The sequence below is a fragment of the Spinacia oleracea genome, chromosome 4 (assembly GCF_020520425.1).
Source record: "Spinacia oleracea cultivar Varoflay chromosome 4, BTI_SOV_V1, whole genome shotgun sequence".
Classification (NCBI taxonomy): domain Eukaryota; kingdom Viridiplantae; phylum Streptophyta; class Magnoliopsida; order Caryophyllales; family Amaranthaceae; genus Spinacia; species Spinacia oleracea.
This window is the reverse complement of record NC_079490.1, coordinates 10,636,366-10,654,588: the sequence shown is the minus strand read 5'-3', so window position 1 is coordinate 10,654,588 and position 18,223 is coordinate 10,636,366. Positions and strand designations below refer to the sequence as shown.

The window sequence follows — 18,223 nt, the reverse complement described above, 5'->3', positions numbered from 1 at the left end:
TGTGGCGCAGCTCGCTTGCTGCCCACACGCTACTGCTCGTGCCTTGCTCTCGCCCTCGCCCATTCGCCCATCGCACACAGCCCACGACACAAGGCAGGGCTGCTGCCTTGTGCTCGTGCACCATGGCCTTGCTCATTGCATTCGTACCGCATGGGCGACGAGCTCCCTTGCTCGTCGTCACATGCCCGCACTATACAACACCCCTTAAGGGTTACCCGTAGCGTCCATTGCTTTGTGCGTGCAAGTTATATGAGCGAATCGCATAAAAATTTAAAAATTATATTAAAAATTAATGACAAATTAATAAATAATATTAATTTCATATTTTAGGGCGAAAAATCAAAAATTTATTATTTAATTGATTTCCGATTAACATGGATTCAAGTCTAGGTCATAAAAATTTCAAATTTAACATAAATTTACAATTTTTATGGTGGTTTTTAATCATAGGTATCTAATTAAATTATAACTAATTATGAAAATCAAATTAATTCTAAATTATTCCAATTTTCAACAAATTAATCATAATTACAAATTAGATTGCATAATTAACAAGGCTAGGCATTCAAACTTGTTAAACATATACAGTAGGTCAATCAAAAATTCAAGATTTATCAACAAGAATCGCAAATATTTAATTTAACATCTTAAATTTACGAAATTTTGCATTCGAAAAACTAAAACCTTCGAAAAGTCATAGTTAGGCTTCGAATTGGAGAATTCTGGGTTCGGCCGAAAAATTTTATTTCTGTCAAAATTTTAGAATGCCTTTTACATGCGGAATTGACACAAAAATCACTCGATTTGGATGAGTAACGAAGAAACTGCCGAAAGACTGCGTACGTATAATTAAATAAACGCAATTTGCAATTAATTAACAATTACGAAAATTAATCACCCCTTTTAATTCTTGCAAATTTTTAATATTTAACCATGTTCATGCAATTTAGATTATGAAAATAATAAGAGGCTCATGATACCACTGTTAGGTTATGATACATATGACAATACATAAATCATGCGGAAAAACCATAAAGCCAGGAAAGCATATTATTTACACATAATCATTTAGCATAGTTTAGATGCATACACTTTGTTGCGTGCCTTCCCTAGCTGCGCCCGAACCGAACAAGAACAAGTCTTTAGGACTCCAAGTGTCGTCCCTCCGTAGATAGTCCACAGCACGTCCGGATCCGCCTTAAGCTTGACCAACTAGGATCGCCCTTAAGGTACTTAGAATTTTCGGCTAGTATAGGCAATTGTATGACTGAATTTTTGCTCTCAAAAATCACTTTGAATACTTGAATACTCTATGCAAAATAATGACCCTAGGCCTTTATTTATAGAGGTATGGAAAGGGAATCGTAATCCTATTAGGATACGAATTAATTAAAGTAGAATCCTAATAGAATTCTTATTTAATTAATTCATCCTTTTAGGTTTAGGAATTTAATCATTAGTCGAAACCTGATAGCTTTAGGATTCGTATAGCACACCAACACACACGCACGCACAGCAGCCCACGAGGGGTGCCATGCGCGCGCGCGCAGCCCGCGAGCTCGCAGCCCATTGCTGCGAGGCCCACACGCTGCCGCAGCGTTGGCGCGCGCTGGACCTGCCTTGCGGTGGGCCTGGCGCAGCCTTGGCTGGTGCGTTGTGGCGCACTGGCTTGCTGGGCGATGGCCCGACTTCGTGCTGGGCCTTCGTCTGGCAGGCCTCGTCCGATGCTAATTCGTACGATACGCTTCCGATTAATTTCCCGATTCCGGAATTCATTTCTGATACGAACAATATCTAATATTTCCGATTCCGGAATTAATTTCCGTTTCGAACAAATATTTAATATTTCCGTTTCTGAAATTATTTTCCGATTCCGATAATATTTCCGATTCTGACAATATTTCCGTTTCCGGCAATATTTCCAATTCCGCCAATATTTCCATTTCCGATAATATTTTCCGATACGTACCATGTTTCCGTTTCCGGCAACATCTACGACTTGGATAATATTTATATTTCCGATACGATCCATATTTCCGTTTCCGGCAATATCATCGTTTCCGGAGCATTCATTTCTTGCCTGTGACGATTTCAGCTCCCACTGAAACCAAGATCCGTCGATTCCGAATATCCATAGATGGAGTATTTAATGCCATTAAATACTTGATCCGTTTACGTACTATTTGTGTGACCCTACGGGTTCAGTCAAGAGTAAGCTGTGGATTAATATCATTAATTCCACTTGAACTGAAGCGGCCTCTAGCTAGGCATTCAGCTCACTTGATCTCACTGAATTATTAACTTGTTAATTAATACTGAACCGCATTTATTAGACTTAACATAGAATGCATACTTGGACCAATGGCATTATTTCCTTCATGGAAGCCATTAAACAAAATGGAATAAGATACAGACGATAAGTGTCTCATAATAAGCTCAACAAAACCACCATCAAACCCCATTTTCAACATCAAACCTCGAATAAAAGCCCATTCCTCACGGTCTTAAGCTTTGCTCATATCAAGTTTCATTGTCATGAAGCCCTTAGCTCCTTTTGTTTTCTTTCGGATGTAGTGAAACATCGTGTGTGCCACTAGGACGTTGTATGTGATCAAACGGCCAAGAACAAAAAGTAACCGATATTGGAATCATACAAATGAAATCCAATAATAATTATACTCAATCGACAGAAAAACGTACACTCATGTAACCTATGCATATATGTATGATCTTATTTGATTAGCCTCGAAAATATATATAGTTTCAAAATGCCTACTATATTTTCGCAGGACATGCATATTTTTAAATTGTTTTTATGTATACTTAAATATGTTCATTTGAAAATGTTACAAAAAGTGAAGTAGGAATAATAAAAAGAGAAAGTATGACACAAACACACAAGTTATAATAACTCATATATATCCACCGACTTATTATTCGTTTGCAAAAGAAAATATATTACATGACACGTCCTAGATAATAAGTTATTAGTATTTAAATCATGAAATAGAAATGTCGACTAATATATTAGTATAAACAAATGCTAACATTGCAATCTAATTATGTCTTTTTTTTCCTATAATCACATTTTACTATATTATTGCGTTGTTAGCAGTAATTTATCTCTATTATATAAGCTAAGAGCTGAGCGTAAATGTGTAAATACACTTTTCGTGTCCATTGATGAATATACAATAATACCCTCATTCTATCTAACCCCCCCAGCTTTCATTCCCCAGACTTTCATTCCCCAACTTTCATTCAAAACCCTAAAAATCGCGCACACACTCTCTCTCAAGTCTCAACTTCATCGCTTCTCGATGCGTGAAACCTCGGCATCAACCTCGGTAATTCTTCATCTTCTCTCTTTCTCTATCTTCCATTCTTCGATTCATCTTCTTTTTCTAACTCTGAGATCGGATTCTTTTCGTTTAATGGCAAAAGGCTAGGTGAATCCACCACCGTCGGCTCTTCCGGCATCTCCCAAAACTCCACCGTAAACATCCACTTCAAGCTCCTTGGCGGCGGCGGCGATGTACACCCGAGAAGAAGCCAGATATAGGGGACTTAAGCGAGAAGCGACTCTCCAATTGGACAACCTGTGCGCTTTCGAACGAGCCGTTGAAGCCGTCGTGCGTAATCGACCGCCTCGGTAACGTCTTCAACAAAGAGGCTCTTATGGCACCGACAGATTTGAAGATTGCAACATCGATATTATTGAGGATTTGTGGCTGATGGAACCGACAAATATGAAGATCTTCAAAAGGTACTCTCAATTTTGTTTTGTTTTTCCCTAATTCTATTATTTTCATAGGAAATTTCTACCCTCTTTTGTTGAAATTGATGGTAATTTCACTACTCTGAAACCGGTTTTGGAGGTCTTTCCAGATTCTCTTTTTCTCTCGATCTCCTTCAATTAGGTTAATCCTGATGCTATGTCTCATATATAATAGACATTTTTGAAAATTTTCATCCTTTTTTTTGGTAATTCATTGATTGATGTTTGTAAGTTGTTATGGATTTTGGGGGGTTTTGGTTTTGGGTTTTGGGACTTATCAGATCTGGGTTTGTATTTTGTTGCTTTTACTTGAGTCAAATTCGGTACAGTGAGAAATACGCGTTATTTTGTTGTAATTTTTTAATTGAATGTGAAATTTCAGTGTTTGGAAGTTAATATTCGATGTTGGTTGGTATTATAGATGTGAGAAATTGTGGGTCTGCAATTTTGGATGAGAATGAGAGGAATTGTGTTATGTGAGATTGTTTGTAGGATATACAAGAGTAAGGCGTGCGTGGAAGGTCAAATAAAGTTTTATTGAGCAATTTTTTCCTGCTGAGGGGTAGTTTTAAAGAGAAGTTGGAGACTTTTACTCTGTTGTGATGATTTCTCAGATTTATTTCTTTAAAAAAATGATTACAGTTCCATTACTTTGCTTAATTTTGTTAATCACAGTGTAGTGATTTTGATGTCCATTTCGATGGTTAATTTTCTTTGTTTTGCTTCATTCAAAGTTTTATAATTGCTTCATTTGCTTGCAACTTAATTAATTGATGTTCATTACGTTAATCGTATTTCTACAATGCTCGTTGGTGTGATTAGGGATTTTGATTCCAAAGCTGATGATGCTTCTCGAAGCCAATTTCAGCTCCTTTCTGCTCTCGATCGTCTCACTCAGGTAATTCTATCATTGTATCACTATATTCTCCGGCTTTTCATTATTGTTGCAATTGTATAATTTGTCTCAACAAATGGATCCCAGATTTTCCGTCTCAACAAATTTATCACCTCAATCAGATTTTCTCTCATCACGTTCAAGAATTCAAAATGAAACCCTGGTCAATTAAATCCCAGATAATTTGATAATTTCTCCATTTTTTTATTCGTTCAATTTCTTTTCGCTTTTGCAATGGCTTGAATCAAAGATTATTGTTTCTGAACTTGCCTAATTTCAACTAGGGTTTTGTAGATAATTTTATGTCAATTTCTGATTTCTAGGCTTAATGTTTGTGGAATTTGCAGAATTTGATGCTTATTTTGCAATGAAAACTGATGAATTCGTGTATTGCTGGATGCAAACCTAGGGTCAGCTATCGATTGGTGATAATGTAATTCCCATTTTAGTTGTTTATTTGAGTTTGTAGAATTCTGCTCTTTTGTTGAATTTTTTTTATCCGCCTTTCTTCTCCTGGAATCTGATTCATGATTTACCGTAGGAACATTGCAAACTAAACAAAAGTTATTGGAAAATCATCATCAAGACTGACATTTACCGTAGGAACATTGCAATCTAAACAAAAGTTATTGGAAAAACAGAAAATAATATAATTAAACAAAGTAACAAACTTATAAGTTAAAATTAAATATCTTAAAAAGAAAATTGCAAACAATTAAATTTATTCATATATATTTTAGATTTTTTCTATCTCAGTTCAAGTCCGATCGGATAAATGAAAGTTTTGGAATCTTGGAGCACAAGCAAGTAACTTAATACTATGCAGTCCATACTAGTCTGTAGGAAAAAAGTTGCCAACTTAATCCCTGAATTTTAGATTTTGATCTGTAAATGAAGTAATATGCTGGGGAAAAAGTTCTTAATGCCTCCTTCAGCCACTCACTACTTGAATAGTTGAATCATACTGATTAAGGAAAAACTTGATTTGATAGGTTGGAATTTTAGATGGTTGTTTGTTGACTGTTGGTGTATTTTGATTATTCTCAACGTTATTGTTTTCCATTAGTATTCGAGATAGGTTTTTACGAAGAACTGTTCCACCTCCTATCACCTTAGTGTAGACTCTAATGCTTAACTGTTGGTGCTTTGTTCCAAATGTGCAGAAGCATTGAACAATAAGTGGTCGAAGCTGAACAAAACCATTTTGATGTTTCTACTGAACGACCCTCTGAGGTATGTTGTCTAATAAGGTTCTGTAGTTTTTCGATTTATAATGAATTTTTTATGTTGGGAGTGCCAAGTAATCATGTTTTTTATTGGAGTATGAGAACTCAATGATTTGTTTTAAAGATAGAAAAAGTATGCTAGCCAATTTGAGTATAATTAAGTCACTCAAATATTGCATCTCTTACTAATTTAGAGAGTCTCACAATTTTTTTTACTGGTTGCACAATGCACATGGCTGATTTATAAAGTCAATTGTTAAAGGTCCACACATTTCATGTCCCTGTTGCAATCTTGGAGGTTTCAAGTTTGCTAATACACATTTGAGACTGTTTTGATGCCAATGTCAGCATTGATGTTTAAGATCCCTGCACATGTTCATTAACTGTGTCAATCATAAGTGGTTCATAAATGTTTCTACACTAAACTGCTGGAGGAAAAAAAAACTCAACGATATTGCTGCAGGGAATTGGTTTTATATTACAGACTATTTTTTTCCTGTGTTTTCGGGTATGTTAGATGCACTTGATACTAGCATAGATTATGAAACCCAAAGAAAAAAAAAAGGATATCTGATTCTTTCAAAATGGTCATAATCAGTCTCTGGAAATATATATTTGTGGCAATTTAGATATGGTCATTAGTAATAAACTAGTATAACACCTGTGCGATGCACGGTTTGAAAATCATAATATCAAATTGTAGAAAATATATACTACGTAATACATAGAGGATTTTCTTACATATTAATACATGAATGTATTACTCCCTCCGTCCCAGATTAGTTGTTACACTTACGTTTGCACAAAGTTTTAGGTGATAAGTGGTTGTTTGGTTATCAATTGTTATTTTATTAAAAATTAGATGTGATAGGAGTTAGTGGGGTATTTTTTTAATTGAATGAGAGAGGGTGTGGGGACAAAAAAACGTTAGTGGGAAGAGAGAGACAATATAATAATTGTGGGGTCATTCCTAATTTAGAAGTGTAACAACTAATCTGGGACGGACAGAAAAGGAAAGTGTAACAACTAATCTGGGACAGAGGGAGTAATACAGTAATGATCGCAAAAATAACCAATAAATTAATTAAGCAATGAGATTTCGAATAATATTTTTGCCCTTTTCATTTCCCCTTCTTTGTTTTCCCCCTGAATGTGCTGTTAAGTAATCCCCCCCCGTTCTATAATATTCCTCATTTATTCATTATGCGCGGAGGAAGTATAGAGGAAGATTCAATTTATTAATAACGCCCTATTTAAATGTTTGACTTTCAGTAAATGATTATACGCAACTCTTAAAATAAAATGATTCAATTATGGGTATTAAATATTTTTTTAAAAGAAAAATATTAGGAAAAATGCTTATAATTCTAGAGTAACTCAATTGTGACCACCATTGAGACTCTGGTCCATCCTTCTCGTGTCTATTTTAAATTTTTATAAGAATTTGATATTTATTGCGTTAACACAAATGAGTAAATTATATGATGAAAGTGGATTTATTCATTTCATCATCCGCTAGAGGAATAAAATATAAAAGTATTCTTGTCATAACACTCGTCTTACCCCTATGGGTCGTACTCATTTTTTTTTTCACCCTAATTACGTACCACCATAGTATCTTACCCACAAACCTTAGAAAGTTTTTTTTCCAATTTTTATAAGAATATGATATTTTATTATATTAATTTAAAAATACGAAAAGTATACATTGGAAGTAACTTTATTATTTTTATCAAAGGGGTGGGAACATAATCTAAAAAAACACCACCCACTTATGTACTAACAAACCCTAACACCATCCTTATTTTACTCACTTTTTAACCCACACGAATAACACCTTAGTATTCTTAATTTACCAATAAATTTGATAAGATGTCTGACCCGCCCGACTTGTACCTGAATATCCGAAACAGAAGTCTTCTTCCCGCTAAATAAGTCGTACTCGAATGAACTCACTCTTGTCATTTTTAAATCACAGACATTTACTTAATCCAAGAACCAATGTAGACCTTAGTTAGGTCTTTCATAAAATATATTCATGTTTAGTAAAAATAACAACATATATATACCATTAGTTTCGTATTTTAAGAATTAACTTTATAAAATAATACTCCGTAAGTTTTTTAAATTTTTCTCTAATTATATTGATATGAACGATCAAAGTCAAATCTCGAAAAGTGATACCATTTAAGGACTATGTATATATTCTGCTTTCGAGCTTTTGACATATTTTTCTTATGATTACACGTTTTATAAAGTCAAGAAAACTTAATATTTACAATAAAATGTTCAAGGATTTGGGGCAGGTTAGTGGGTGTATGGGATATGTCGCGTGTAGCCCAATGTACCCATATCCTCAGCTCCTTACTATGGTACATAAAAAAATGTATCTTGATTCCACCACCAACTTATTATATATGGAGCACTTTTTTCATTATTCTTGTTTTGATCTCTATGTATTAAATTTCACGAATTAATGATTTTTTATACTAATATGTTCTCTTTTAAAAAAGAGAAAGTTCATAATACATTTTATATATGTTAATAAAAATACATGACTATGTTAATGGTAAGAACCTTTTCTTCCCGTCCGAAAAAAATAACGTTTTCTTGCATACGGAGTATAAAACATTTTCCTATTCAGGGATTTTTGTTTTTTAACCACAATTATCTCTATTATGTTTTTCTCTTCAACCTATAGGACCTTATTTAAATAAGTTTCAGGTTCTATAAGTTCAGATAAGTTCAGATAATTTTAGATACTATAAGTTTAAGAGAAATCACCCTATATAAGCCAACTCTTGAAGTATAGTTAAAAATTTATTTTTCTCTTTCTTACATATTGAAAAATATCATTCGATTTTCAATTTTGAATAAAGTTGTTCCACACTCGGTCGTCTATTCATAACCTGGCTTTTCATTACTCCTATCCGTGTGACAACTTGCTGTAACGCAAGAAGTTTGAATATTCAATGAATGTGTAATGTATTGTCGTTCGAAAGTCGAGAATATGATCACGTACATTCTTACCATAATATAACAATTATATTATGAGTTTGGTTGTTACATTCTTGGTAGTATATTTAGTAACAAAGTCAAAGATATTATTTTAATTAATTATATTGAAATATACGCAAATCATATAGCGGTATTTATCAACTCTATATCGATTTACCTCTCTTTAAAAATAATAACACACACAAGTTGTTTTATATTAAGAAATAACTTTATCTCAAAATTGAAAATCGAATGATGTTATTCAATATGTAAGAAAGGGAAAATAAATTTTTAAAATCATAGAGCGACAGCTCCACATCTATTTACCTCTCTTTAAAAATAATAAAACACGCACATTTATAATTTTGGCTATCCCTAAAATAATATCCCGCTACCATAAATTCTCATAGGGACCACAATTTACTCTCACGTAAAATATATTTGATCTCACCACTTTTATTTATTGTCAATTTCATAGTACAACCAATTCATAATACTCCCTCCGTCCTGGAATACTTGACCTGTTTTCCTTATCGGTCCGTCCCTTAATACTTGACCTGTTTCTAAAAATGGAAATATTCTAACAATATTATATTATTTCTCACTCCACCCCTATTAACCCACCTACCCCCTACTCCATACAAAAAATAATTAAAAATTCAACCCCTACTCTCCCCCAACCCCACCCCTTTACACATTTCCCACTAACTACATTAAAATAATACCCCACTATCAACTACTACCTATTAAATTAAATAAGTCAATTCAAGTTCCTTAAACTCTGTGCCGGTCAAACCGGGTCGAGTATTCCGGGACGGAGGGAGTAAATATTTTTTTGGTGAATGGGGCAAACAATTACGAAGGGATCAAATACTCCTATAAATACTACTACTAAGTACAAATTATGTGTTTGACACCTTAGATCCTAATATAATATTGTATATTTAATTTTATTTAGTTACTTTATTGAAGTAATTAATTTCTAGAAGTTAGTAAATTATAACTACAAACATATAGACATTAGTTGGCATAAAAAATTATGGAATAGTCATTAGAAAAATTTAATCTGACCCCTTTAGAATTTAGTCTTGGCTTTTTCTTTGTCTCGCTAAGATGAAATTATGTTTGGTAGTCTAAAATATTAGGGTTGAGATATAGTGCGTTAGATATTAGACAGTAGATATTTGCCATATTATCTTATTCCGAATTAATCTCAATTTCAATATCTGCATATACTTAATTGTTAAGTCGTTGGTATTAAATAAGGGAAGTATATTGCATTCCATATGTCCCAATTATTTTGATTCTTTTGAATGCATAGTTTCGTTTTTTTAATTAGTGTTTGGGAAGTATATTGCATTTCATATGTCCCAATTATTTTGATTATTTTGTTTGCATAGTTTCGTTTTTTTTAATTACTGTTTCTATTCAATTGTTTCGTTTCCATATAAAACCACCTAAATGGGTTAATATGCATAATTGTTACAATAATTTATTTTTTTGCTACACTTTAATTAGTATGCACTATGTATACTTAGTAATAAAGTATATGTAATACCCCGAAATTTTTAAACTTGAATTATTAAAATTAAAAATATTTATTAGCTTTATTTCGTTTTAAATAATTACGAATAATCGAATTTCGTTATTTTAAACGTTTTTACAATTTATTTTAAACGATAAATTTATAAACAAAAATTTATTATTTTTCGTTAACGATATTTTTTTTAGTTAAACATTTTTATTTTTGTAAATTTCTGGAAATTACAACAATTTCAGAAATCTTGGCCTATTCTTGTTAAACCAAATTGCCCTTAGAAGAGTAAAAATCCCCTTTTTCTCTTTTCTACTTGCTTTCCACGTACAAGGAGTGAAGACTTTTTCTTCCATTCCTCCTCTTCCCTTGCTCTCCACGTATAAACCAGGAAGGAATTCCTTCCTTCCTTCCTTCCCTCAATTCTGTCCAAGTTCACCCCTTGGACCCCAAGCAAACTTTTCAACATTGATATACAAATTGCATTTTTATTTCAGCAAATTCAAGATCGAAAATCAAAATCCAAAAAAAAAACCAAGTTCACTCCTTTTTTTTCTCTTCTCTGGCTCGAGCTAATCCACCACCACCACCGGCAGTAGCTGCCACCATTGGAACCCCCCTCCACCACCGTTGGCCACTGCCAACCACCTAACCCCACCACCATGTTGTTCCCGTCAACCGCGAACACCACCACACACCTTCGTCTCTGCCCCCTTCCTCATCCCACGCACGCCCCTGCCTCTCCCTCTTTCCTCTTCGCTGCACCACCCACGACAACCACCACCACCTCCAGCCACCCTCATCATCTCTCCAACCAACCTCCGCCCCTAAAACTCCGGCGAACCACCCTTCCCCTTCCCAAACTCCCGATCGAAAAACCCACCAAACTCCCCTGTTTTGTCGCCCATTTCGTGCCCTTTCTCTCTCTCCCTCATCGTTCCGCAGCCGCCAACCACCAATCCCCACCGTCACCATCACCGTCTAAATATCCGGCGAAGCTCAACCCAGCCACCACCCTTCCTTCCTCTCCTCCTCCCTTCGGGATCCCCTGTGCCGTGCACCCCCCTCCCCTGCTTCCAATTTGTGCCCCCTTTCCTTTTCTCAGAAATCCAAAACTAAGATTTCTAAGTTAAACTCAAATTTTAAAGTTGGGCCAAACCATTTTGGGCCTTGGGTAAGACCAGATCTGAATTTTCAGATTTTTAATTTGGCCACAGTTATGTTTTAATAAGTTTTTATAATCTAATTAATTACTAATAAAATTGTTTATTATTGTTATTTTTTTTCAAGTAGAAAAATGTATATATTTAATTTTCAGTTTACTAAAACGTCACTAGCTTGAATTAATAAAAATGAAATTTAAATAATATTTCCATGAAAAATTGATTTATAAGATATATATGTATTTCGATTGAAAAATCGAATAATAATAATATTTCATTAAATTTCGAAATTATATTTTATTAAAATTCATTATTTATAAATTCGTTACTTATAAAATTTATGATTTTATAAAACATCGATTTAAAATTATTTATCAAGCTAGTACTAATTAAATAATTTATTATTTTGAAAGAAATTGGACTCGGAGCTCAGGACGACCGAACCAAGGAAAATCCTTAGCAAAATCGTGAAAGTGAGGTAACGGCTATTGCTAGTACCCGCAATTCCCTTCTAAATGTGTTTATGAAATCATGACAATATGATTGAATTTATGATCTGAATGCTTTGACATGTTTTATTGAATTGCGGGAAATGAATTATGGTTTGATATGATTTGATGGAATTATTCCTTATTTCATGATTGATTGAATTTCTTATAAAATGATATTATGATTGATTGAATTTCTTATAAAATGTTGTTTATAAGAAACCATGAAAAGAAGGGATGTTTGATCGTATGATCCAAAGGAAATATGTTACTTCAACTGGAGTAAAAAGGCTAAAATGTAAAATTAAACGAAACATGATAAATGAAAGTGAAATACTTAGCCCGTTTGGCAGTATATGTTCACAGGTTACGATTCTCGGTCATGCATGTACCCATGGGGCATCCGCCCATTGAGCCAAGGCTCTCATGTTTTCGGGCCAAGGCCCCATGTTTTATGGACAGCGGTCCATCGTGGAAGACGTTCCACCATGTCATACTTGCCACGGCTAGCATGTGCACCCAAAAGTTATAAATGAATTAAATAAAGGACTTTAAAATGTTTTACATTATTCTATTTTCCCTGTGTTATTAAATAAAATGAATTGAAATGAATTTACGTTTCTAGAATAGTTCGTTACTGAGTCTTCGGCTCACCGTTTTTGTTTTCTGTTTTAGGTATTGCTGGAAACGATGGGAACGAGTAGTGGCGAGGATTTCACTTTAATAATTTCCACCTAGTTTATGTTTCAAGTTTTAATAATTAATTAAAGATTTTTAGTAAGTTATATACTTTTACTTTGGGAATATAAAGGATTATTATGTTAATTTTGGAGGATTTAATAGCTTATGATTGATGGTTGCCTTGTAATTCCCAAGAGGGAGTTACGGCAGGTAATGTCCCGACCAAATTAGGTTATTTCCGCTGCTAATTATGCTTTAATAGTTGAATTAGAGGTCGGGGTGTTACAGTATAAGATATTATTTTGTTTTAATTATTTATTTATATTAAAAGAGTAGGCAAATCATATGGTGACATTTAGTAAAATATATAGATTTTGTAACAAGTAATCATGATAAAAAAAATTCTATATAAAAAAAAGTATCTTTTGACTTTACTTGACTGCAATCATCTCTACTATATACGAATGAAGTATTAGAAAAATCTCACATTTATATAGCGAAAGTTAACAAAAAAAATCATACAACAAAATATTTTACTAATTTTATAGAAAGAATCCCATAGAATCATTTATGTCATTATTTTCTAAAATTAAAAGAGAGGTCAATCAATGAGTGACATTTGTCATCACCACATTGATTTCCTCTCTTTTAGTATAATATATAGATGACACATAAATTGATTTGATCAGGTGCATGAAGCCAATGCTGCAGGCTAGCTTCTGCCTACAACCTCCAGGGGAGACTCCGTCAAGGAGATCAACTTTCGATGGGATAATTCGGGATGCATACACTTTTGCTTCGAGGATCAATATGCCAAAAATCAGTTTCAATGACTAATATAAAATGTTTATTATACTTTGTCTTATTATTTACACGCACGCAGATTTTTTATTGATGCAATCGTTGTGATTAGTTAAATATGAACTTATATTGCGAAATTGACTTATAGTACGTATGACGTTAGTGCTTTTATATATGAACTTTGGGAATATTTTCTTGCCTAATATTTGTTGTAATAATAAATTTTTAAGTTTTTTTATATAATTTCGCACGCATCGCGTGCATATAAGACTAGTACTAATATATTAAAAAGCGTTTTTATTTCATGATTTGAATACTAATAACTTAGAAATACAACAACTTGTTCGAATTATATACATATACATTCACGAAGTCTGTACCTCGATCCTATCCTATAAATCATTCATCGCTTGACCTCTTTTGCTTTAATCTCCGAGCTGAGTCGTCCCTCAATCTCAGGTAGTCGGATTATTCGTAGGAAAACGAGTAACAAATTGGCCGTGAACGTAGTAGTACTCAAACTCAGAGCATGACAAAGCCATAGATGCATAACATCTTGGCCATTGAACACTATCATAAAAGTTCAAAGTAGGTTCCAAAGGTATAAAGTTATTCAACTCATGATAACATTGTGTTTTAAGTCGGATCCAAGGTTCGATGTCTGGCAAAGTACACATCAAACAATATGCTTGCATAGCTGGCCTATCCCATTGACTTGGCCCTATATCACTTCGATATATATCTATATGTCTTTTTAAATGCAGAACATGACTTATGACCGGAGTATTAGCTTTCATTTTCATGTGAAAAGGGTTCGCCTTAGCCCTAGCTTCCAAAACCTGTCAAAATTATATACAAGCGTGCATAAGAAAAATATGTATAATAATGTACTACTTATTACTATCTCTGTTTCAAAATTATTTTTATGATTACTATTTGCAAAAATATTAAGATAAAATAGGAAAAATGTGTGAAAAATGTGGATGAATGTAAAAATGTATGATAAAGTATAATAGATGTGTAAAAAGATGGGTGGTTGTAAGAAAAAATGAATAAAGTGAGAAAGTGAGGATGTAATATGTCCAAAAGTAGAATAAAAAAATGTAAAGAGTCTATGAAACGGATTAAAACGAAAAATATAAAAATCGTTTTGAAACGAATGTAGTATGAATGTATTATATGCACTGCAGTAACTTTTACTTTAAGGTGACTTTTAATTTACCTAGTTATTTAATTTTAGGGTAAGTGGGTAATGTTTAACCAATACGGAGTATTGCGGTAATCTTTAACCTAAAAATGATTTTTAAGAGGTGGTTTTTTTAAAGGGTACATATGGTATAACCTTATGCTAAAACAAACACTGTGAATTTGATTATAGAATGGAAATAATAGAAATTTACTAAAATAATTGTGATAATATTTTAGTCAAATTGCTCCTTGTATCAATAATGAAATTATATTTAATCGATATTAAACTCTGTAATTTCCTTAAATATCCGAAGTTTAAACATTTATGAAATTTACACACTATTAGTCCCGACTATTTTTATTATACAACCACCCAAGCTAGGCAATTTGACACGTACGGGCCACGTCCCTAATTCCTCCACATCATGAAACTTTCATATATTTCGTTATACTTCCTCCAATTTTTAATACTCGCAACGTTTGTGATTTCTACACTATTCACATATTATACATTGACCACTGTTGGTGATTTATACGTAAGATAAACATAATCATGTGGGATCTTGTTAGATTCGTCTTAATGTGTATTTTCAAAATATTAACTTTTTATAATTTTTGCTTAAAGAGAATTAAAAATATTAATAATCAAAGTTGTGCATTGACATGCGTGAAAGTGACAAATGTTGCAGGTATAAATGAACAGAGAAAATATATAGTAGTACAACAGTACGTGGTCCTTATTTGTGTTATGCTTGATTTATGTTACTACATTAACTTAGTTGAACTAGGAAAAACAAAAAGAGTAATATAAAATGAATTACCTCAATTTGGAGCTTCAAGGATTTGATGAAATTAGCTACATCGTCTAGAATGGATGCTTGGTCGTCTTCGTCTATCTACAATATAAATATAACACGCATAAAAGACCATTCTTAAAACATTGTATCTATTTGAAAATTTTAAGAAAACAATAAAACTTGCCTCCTCATTTAGCAAAAGGGTGTCCTCATCCTCATCCTCATCCTCATCCTCCTCCTCATCAGCGAGATCAACTTCCTTAATAACACTGGTTGGACTAAAATCCCTAAAGTATTCAAAGCTATGCTCATCACTCATGTTTTGTTTTGTAGGAAACTATCTTATCTATCTATGGGAGTCATATATTTATACACCCTCTGCTTTTTTGTTTTTTCCCCTGTCAACGTCCGATAACTTTTAGCCATATATTTTCATTACTCACTCCGTCCCTTAATACTCGACCTGTTTTGACCAGATACGCTTGTCAATGCTCAACTTTGACCACCAATTTCTTTAACTACATATTATAAAAACTTACGGAGTATAAAAATATTCGTATTTTGAAAATATATGAAGTATTAAGATGAAGCCAACAATATATTATATATTAACATTTGTTTCCATATACTAGAAATAAAATAGGGTCAAAGTGAATTATGTGAATAGTGTAAAAAGTCAAAACGGGTCGAATATTAAGGGACGGAGGGAGTAATTTATTTCAAAAAAATAGATGGTTATGTTACTTAGATTTTTTTTATTTCACGTATGCGCGTCTGATTCTCAACACTCGAATATAAAAATGGAAAATTTGTAATTATTAATCCAACCTTTGCCCGATTTTCTTTAATTAAGCCTACCTATGCGATATTTCTAAATAATCCAACCTTTATGACCCAACTACTATTATTAAGCCTCACAAGTTACTAACCTGCTATAGGCGGTATTCACCCTTACGTGGCATATACCAATTATAATTCCTCCCCCTTTATTTTCTTTAATTGCTATTTTAATTTTCGTTCCTCTCTCCTCTGCGATTTTCTGCTTCATCTCTGGCTCTCTGCACTCCTCTCCATTATTTCTCTTCTACCTCTTCTCCACCATTGTCGATCCCTCATACCTCTCCATTCGAAGTTCATCAAAAATAATCAGCAATTGCTATGGCTGGGGTAAAGCAATTGCTTGTTGGATCTGGATCTTCTTCAAATTCAAGGGTTTTTTTCTTTCTAAATTTTCAACAAGACCACAATAACCAACATCCCACAACATAAAAAGAACTATATTATTGCAACAGCTCGGGTTTTTACGAACTGACCATCAAGGAAGCCCAAAATTCAAATTTACCAAAAAAGGAACAAAAACGCTACGGTTTGTAAGTTCACCTTTAATTGTACGATTTTAGAGACGAAATTTGAATAAGCGTGGATGAAGTCACCTATTTCCACAAGAAAATCGCTGATGATGTCATGAACCAGTACAATTGTGGTTGAAGCAGCAGTAATGGAGGAGAGAGGAATTGAAACACGGTACAGAGAAGAGAAGAGTTAAGGGTTTTTTGAAGAAGAAAAAAAATGAAATCCTTGTTCAGGTAGCAAGTGATGATGACGTGTCCAATATTTTAGGAGGGAAACCAACTTTAGGTTGTCAACGTCTTAACGTTGACTTTGTAGCAGGTAACCGGTCATCCAGGCTTAATAATAGTAGTTGGGTCATAAAGGTTGGATTATTTAGAAATATATTGCATATGTAGGCTTAATTAAAGAAAAATGGGCAAAGGTTGGATTAATAATTACAAATTTTCCTTGACTTTGTAGCAGGTAACCGGTCATCCAGGCTTAATAATAGTAGTTGGGTCATAAAGGTTGGATTATTTAGAAATATCGCATAGGTAGGCTTAATTAAAGAAAACCGAGCAAAGGTTGGATTAATAATTACAAATTTTCCTATAAAAATTGATATATATTTTGGGCACTTCACTTTAGACCAAAATCATGAATTTTCTTCACACATACTCCCTCTGTATTTATTTAAGAGATACACTTGCCTTTTCCGGCCGTATTTATTTAAGAGATACACTTGCAATTTTTAGTAACTTATCAACCCCACCTTCTAATTAAATAATATATATACACCCCACTCCCACCCCCCACTCCCTAAAATGACATGGTCCCCACCTGTTTTTCTTATTAAAACATCTACTCAACCCCACTTGTTTTATTACTTTATTTCATTCAATTCTTTTTCTTAATACCCGTACCCAGCCAAGTGTATCTCTTAAATAAATACGGAGGGAGTAATACGCAAGTCACACATTATAGAATACGTACCCGAATCCGACATATGTCAAGTCCTAGTAACATAGTTAGTTAGAATATATATGAATAATATGTGCATGTGAGATCTGTTTGGATGCATGCATCTCAATAAGTATTTACATAATATCTGTTTGGGCTCCCAATTGAATATCAATTGGGCCACTAAGTCCAAAGCCCAATGGCTCAAATCAACAACACCAAACCTGCCTCCACCACCAAGGCTATTCAGCCATCAACCAAGGCCCAAGGCCCAATAGCAATAAATGACCTATGGGCATTTATTATGCAAACACTATAAATAGGCCGCCAAGGCTCAAACCTCAAGGTACGTCTAATTTACTGCCTTAAGACTACTCTCTAGA

General features: G+C 33.6%; 1 protein-coding gene across 1 annotated transcript; it reads right to left on the bottom strand.

Moving 5' to 3' along the window:
- Nucleotides 1–13,840: 13,840 nt before the first annotated feature.
- LOC110802659 (uncharacterized) lies at nt 13,841–15,878 on the bottom strand. Its single transcript, XM_056826827.1, has 3 exons — nt 15,729–15,878; nt 15,573–15,643; nt 13,841–14,402 (listed from the first exon to the last, which is right to left on the bottom strand). Exons 1-3 carry the CDS (start codon nt 15,865–15,867, stop codon nt 14,019–14,021), a joined length of 594 nt encoding a protein of 197 aa, XP_056682805.1. The 5' UTR covers nt 15,868–15,878; the 3' UTR covers nt 13,841–14,018.
- Nucleotides 15,879–18,223: the final 2,345 nt, after the last annotated feature.

What these genes read in the sequence shown, in the direction of transcription:
- LOC110802659 (XM_056826827.1), bottom strand. Translation starts at nt 15,867, where the DNA reads ATGAGTGATGAGCATAGCTTTGAATACTTTAGGGATTTTAGTCCAACC. An exon ending in TTTGCTAAATGAGGAGGCAA is followed by an intron (nt 15,644 to 15,728) that starts GTTTTATTGTTT and finishes TATTGTAGATAG; the next exon opens with ACGAAGACGACCAAGCATCC. An exon ending in CCTTGAAGCTCCAAATTGAG is followed by an intron (nt 14,403 to 15,572) that starts GTAATTCATTTT and finishes TAATTTTGACAG; the next exon opens with GTTTTGGAAGCTAGGGCTAA.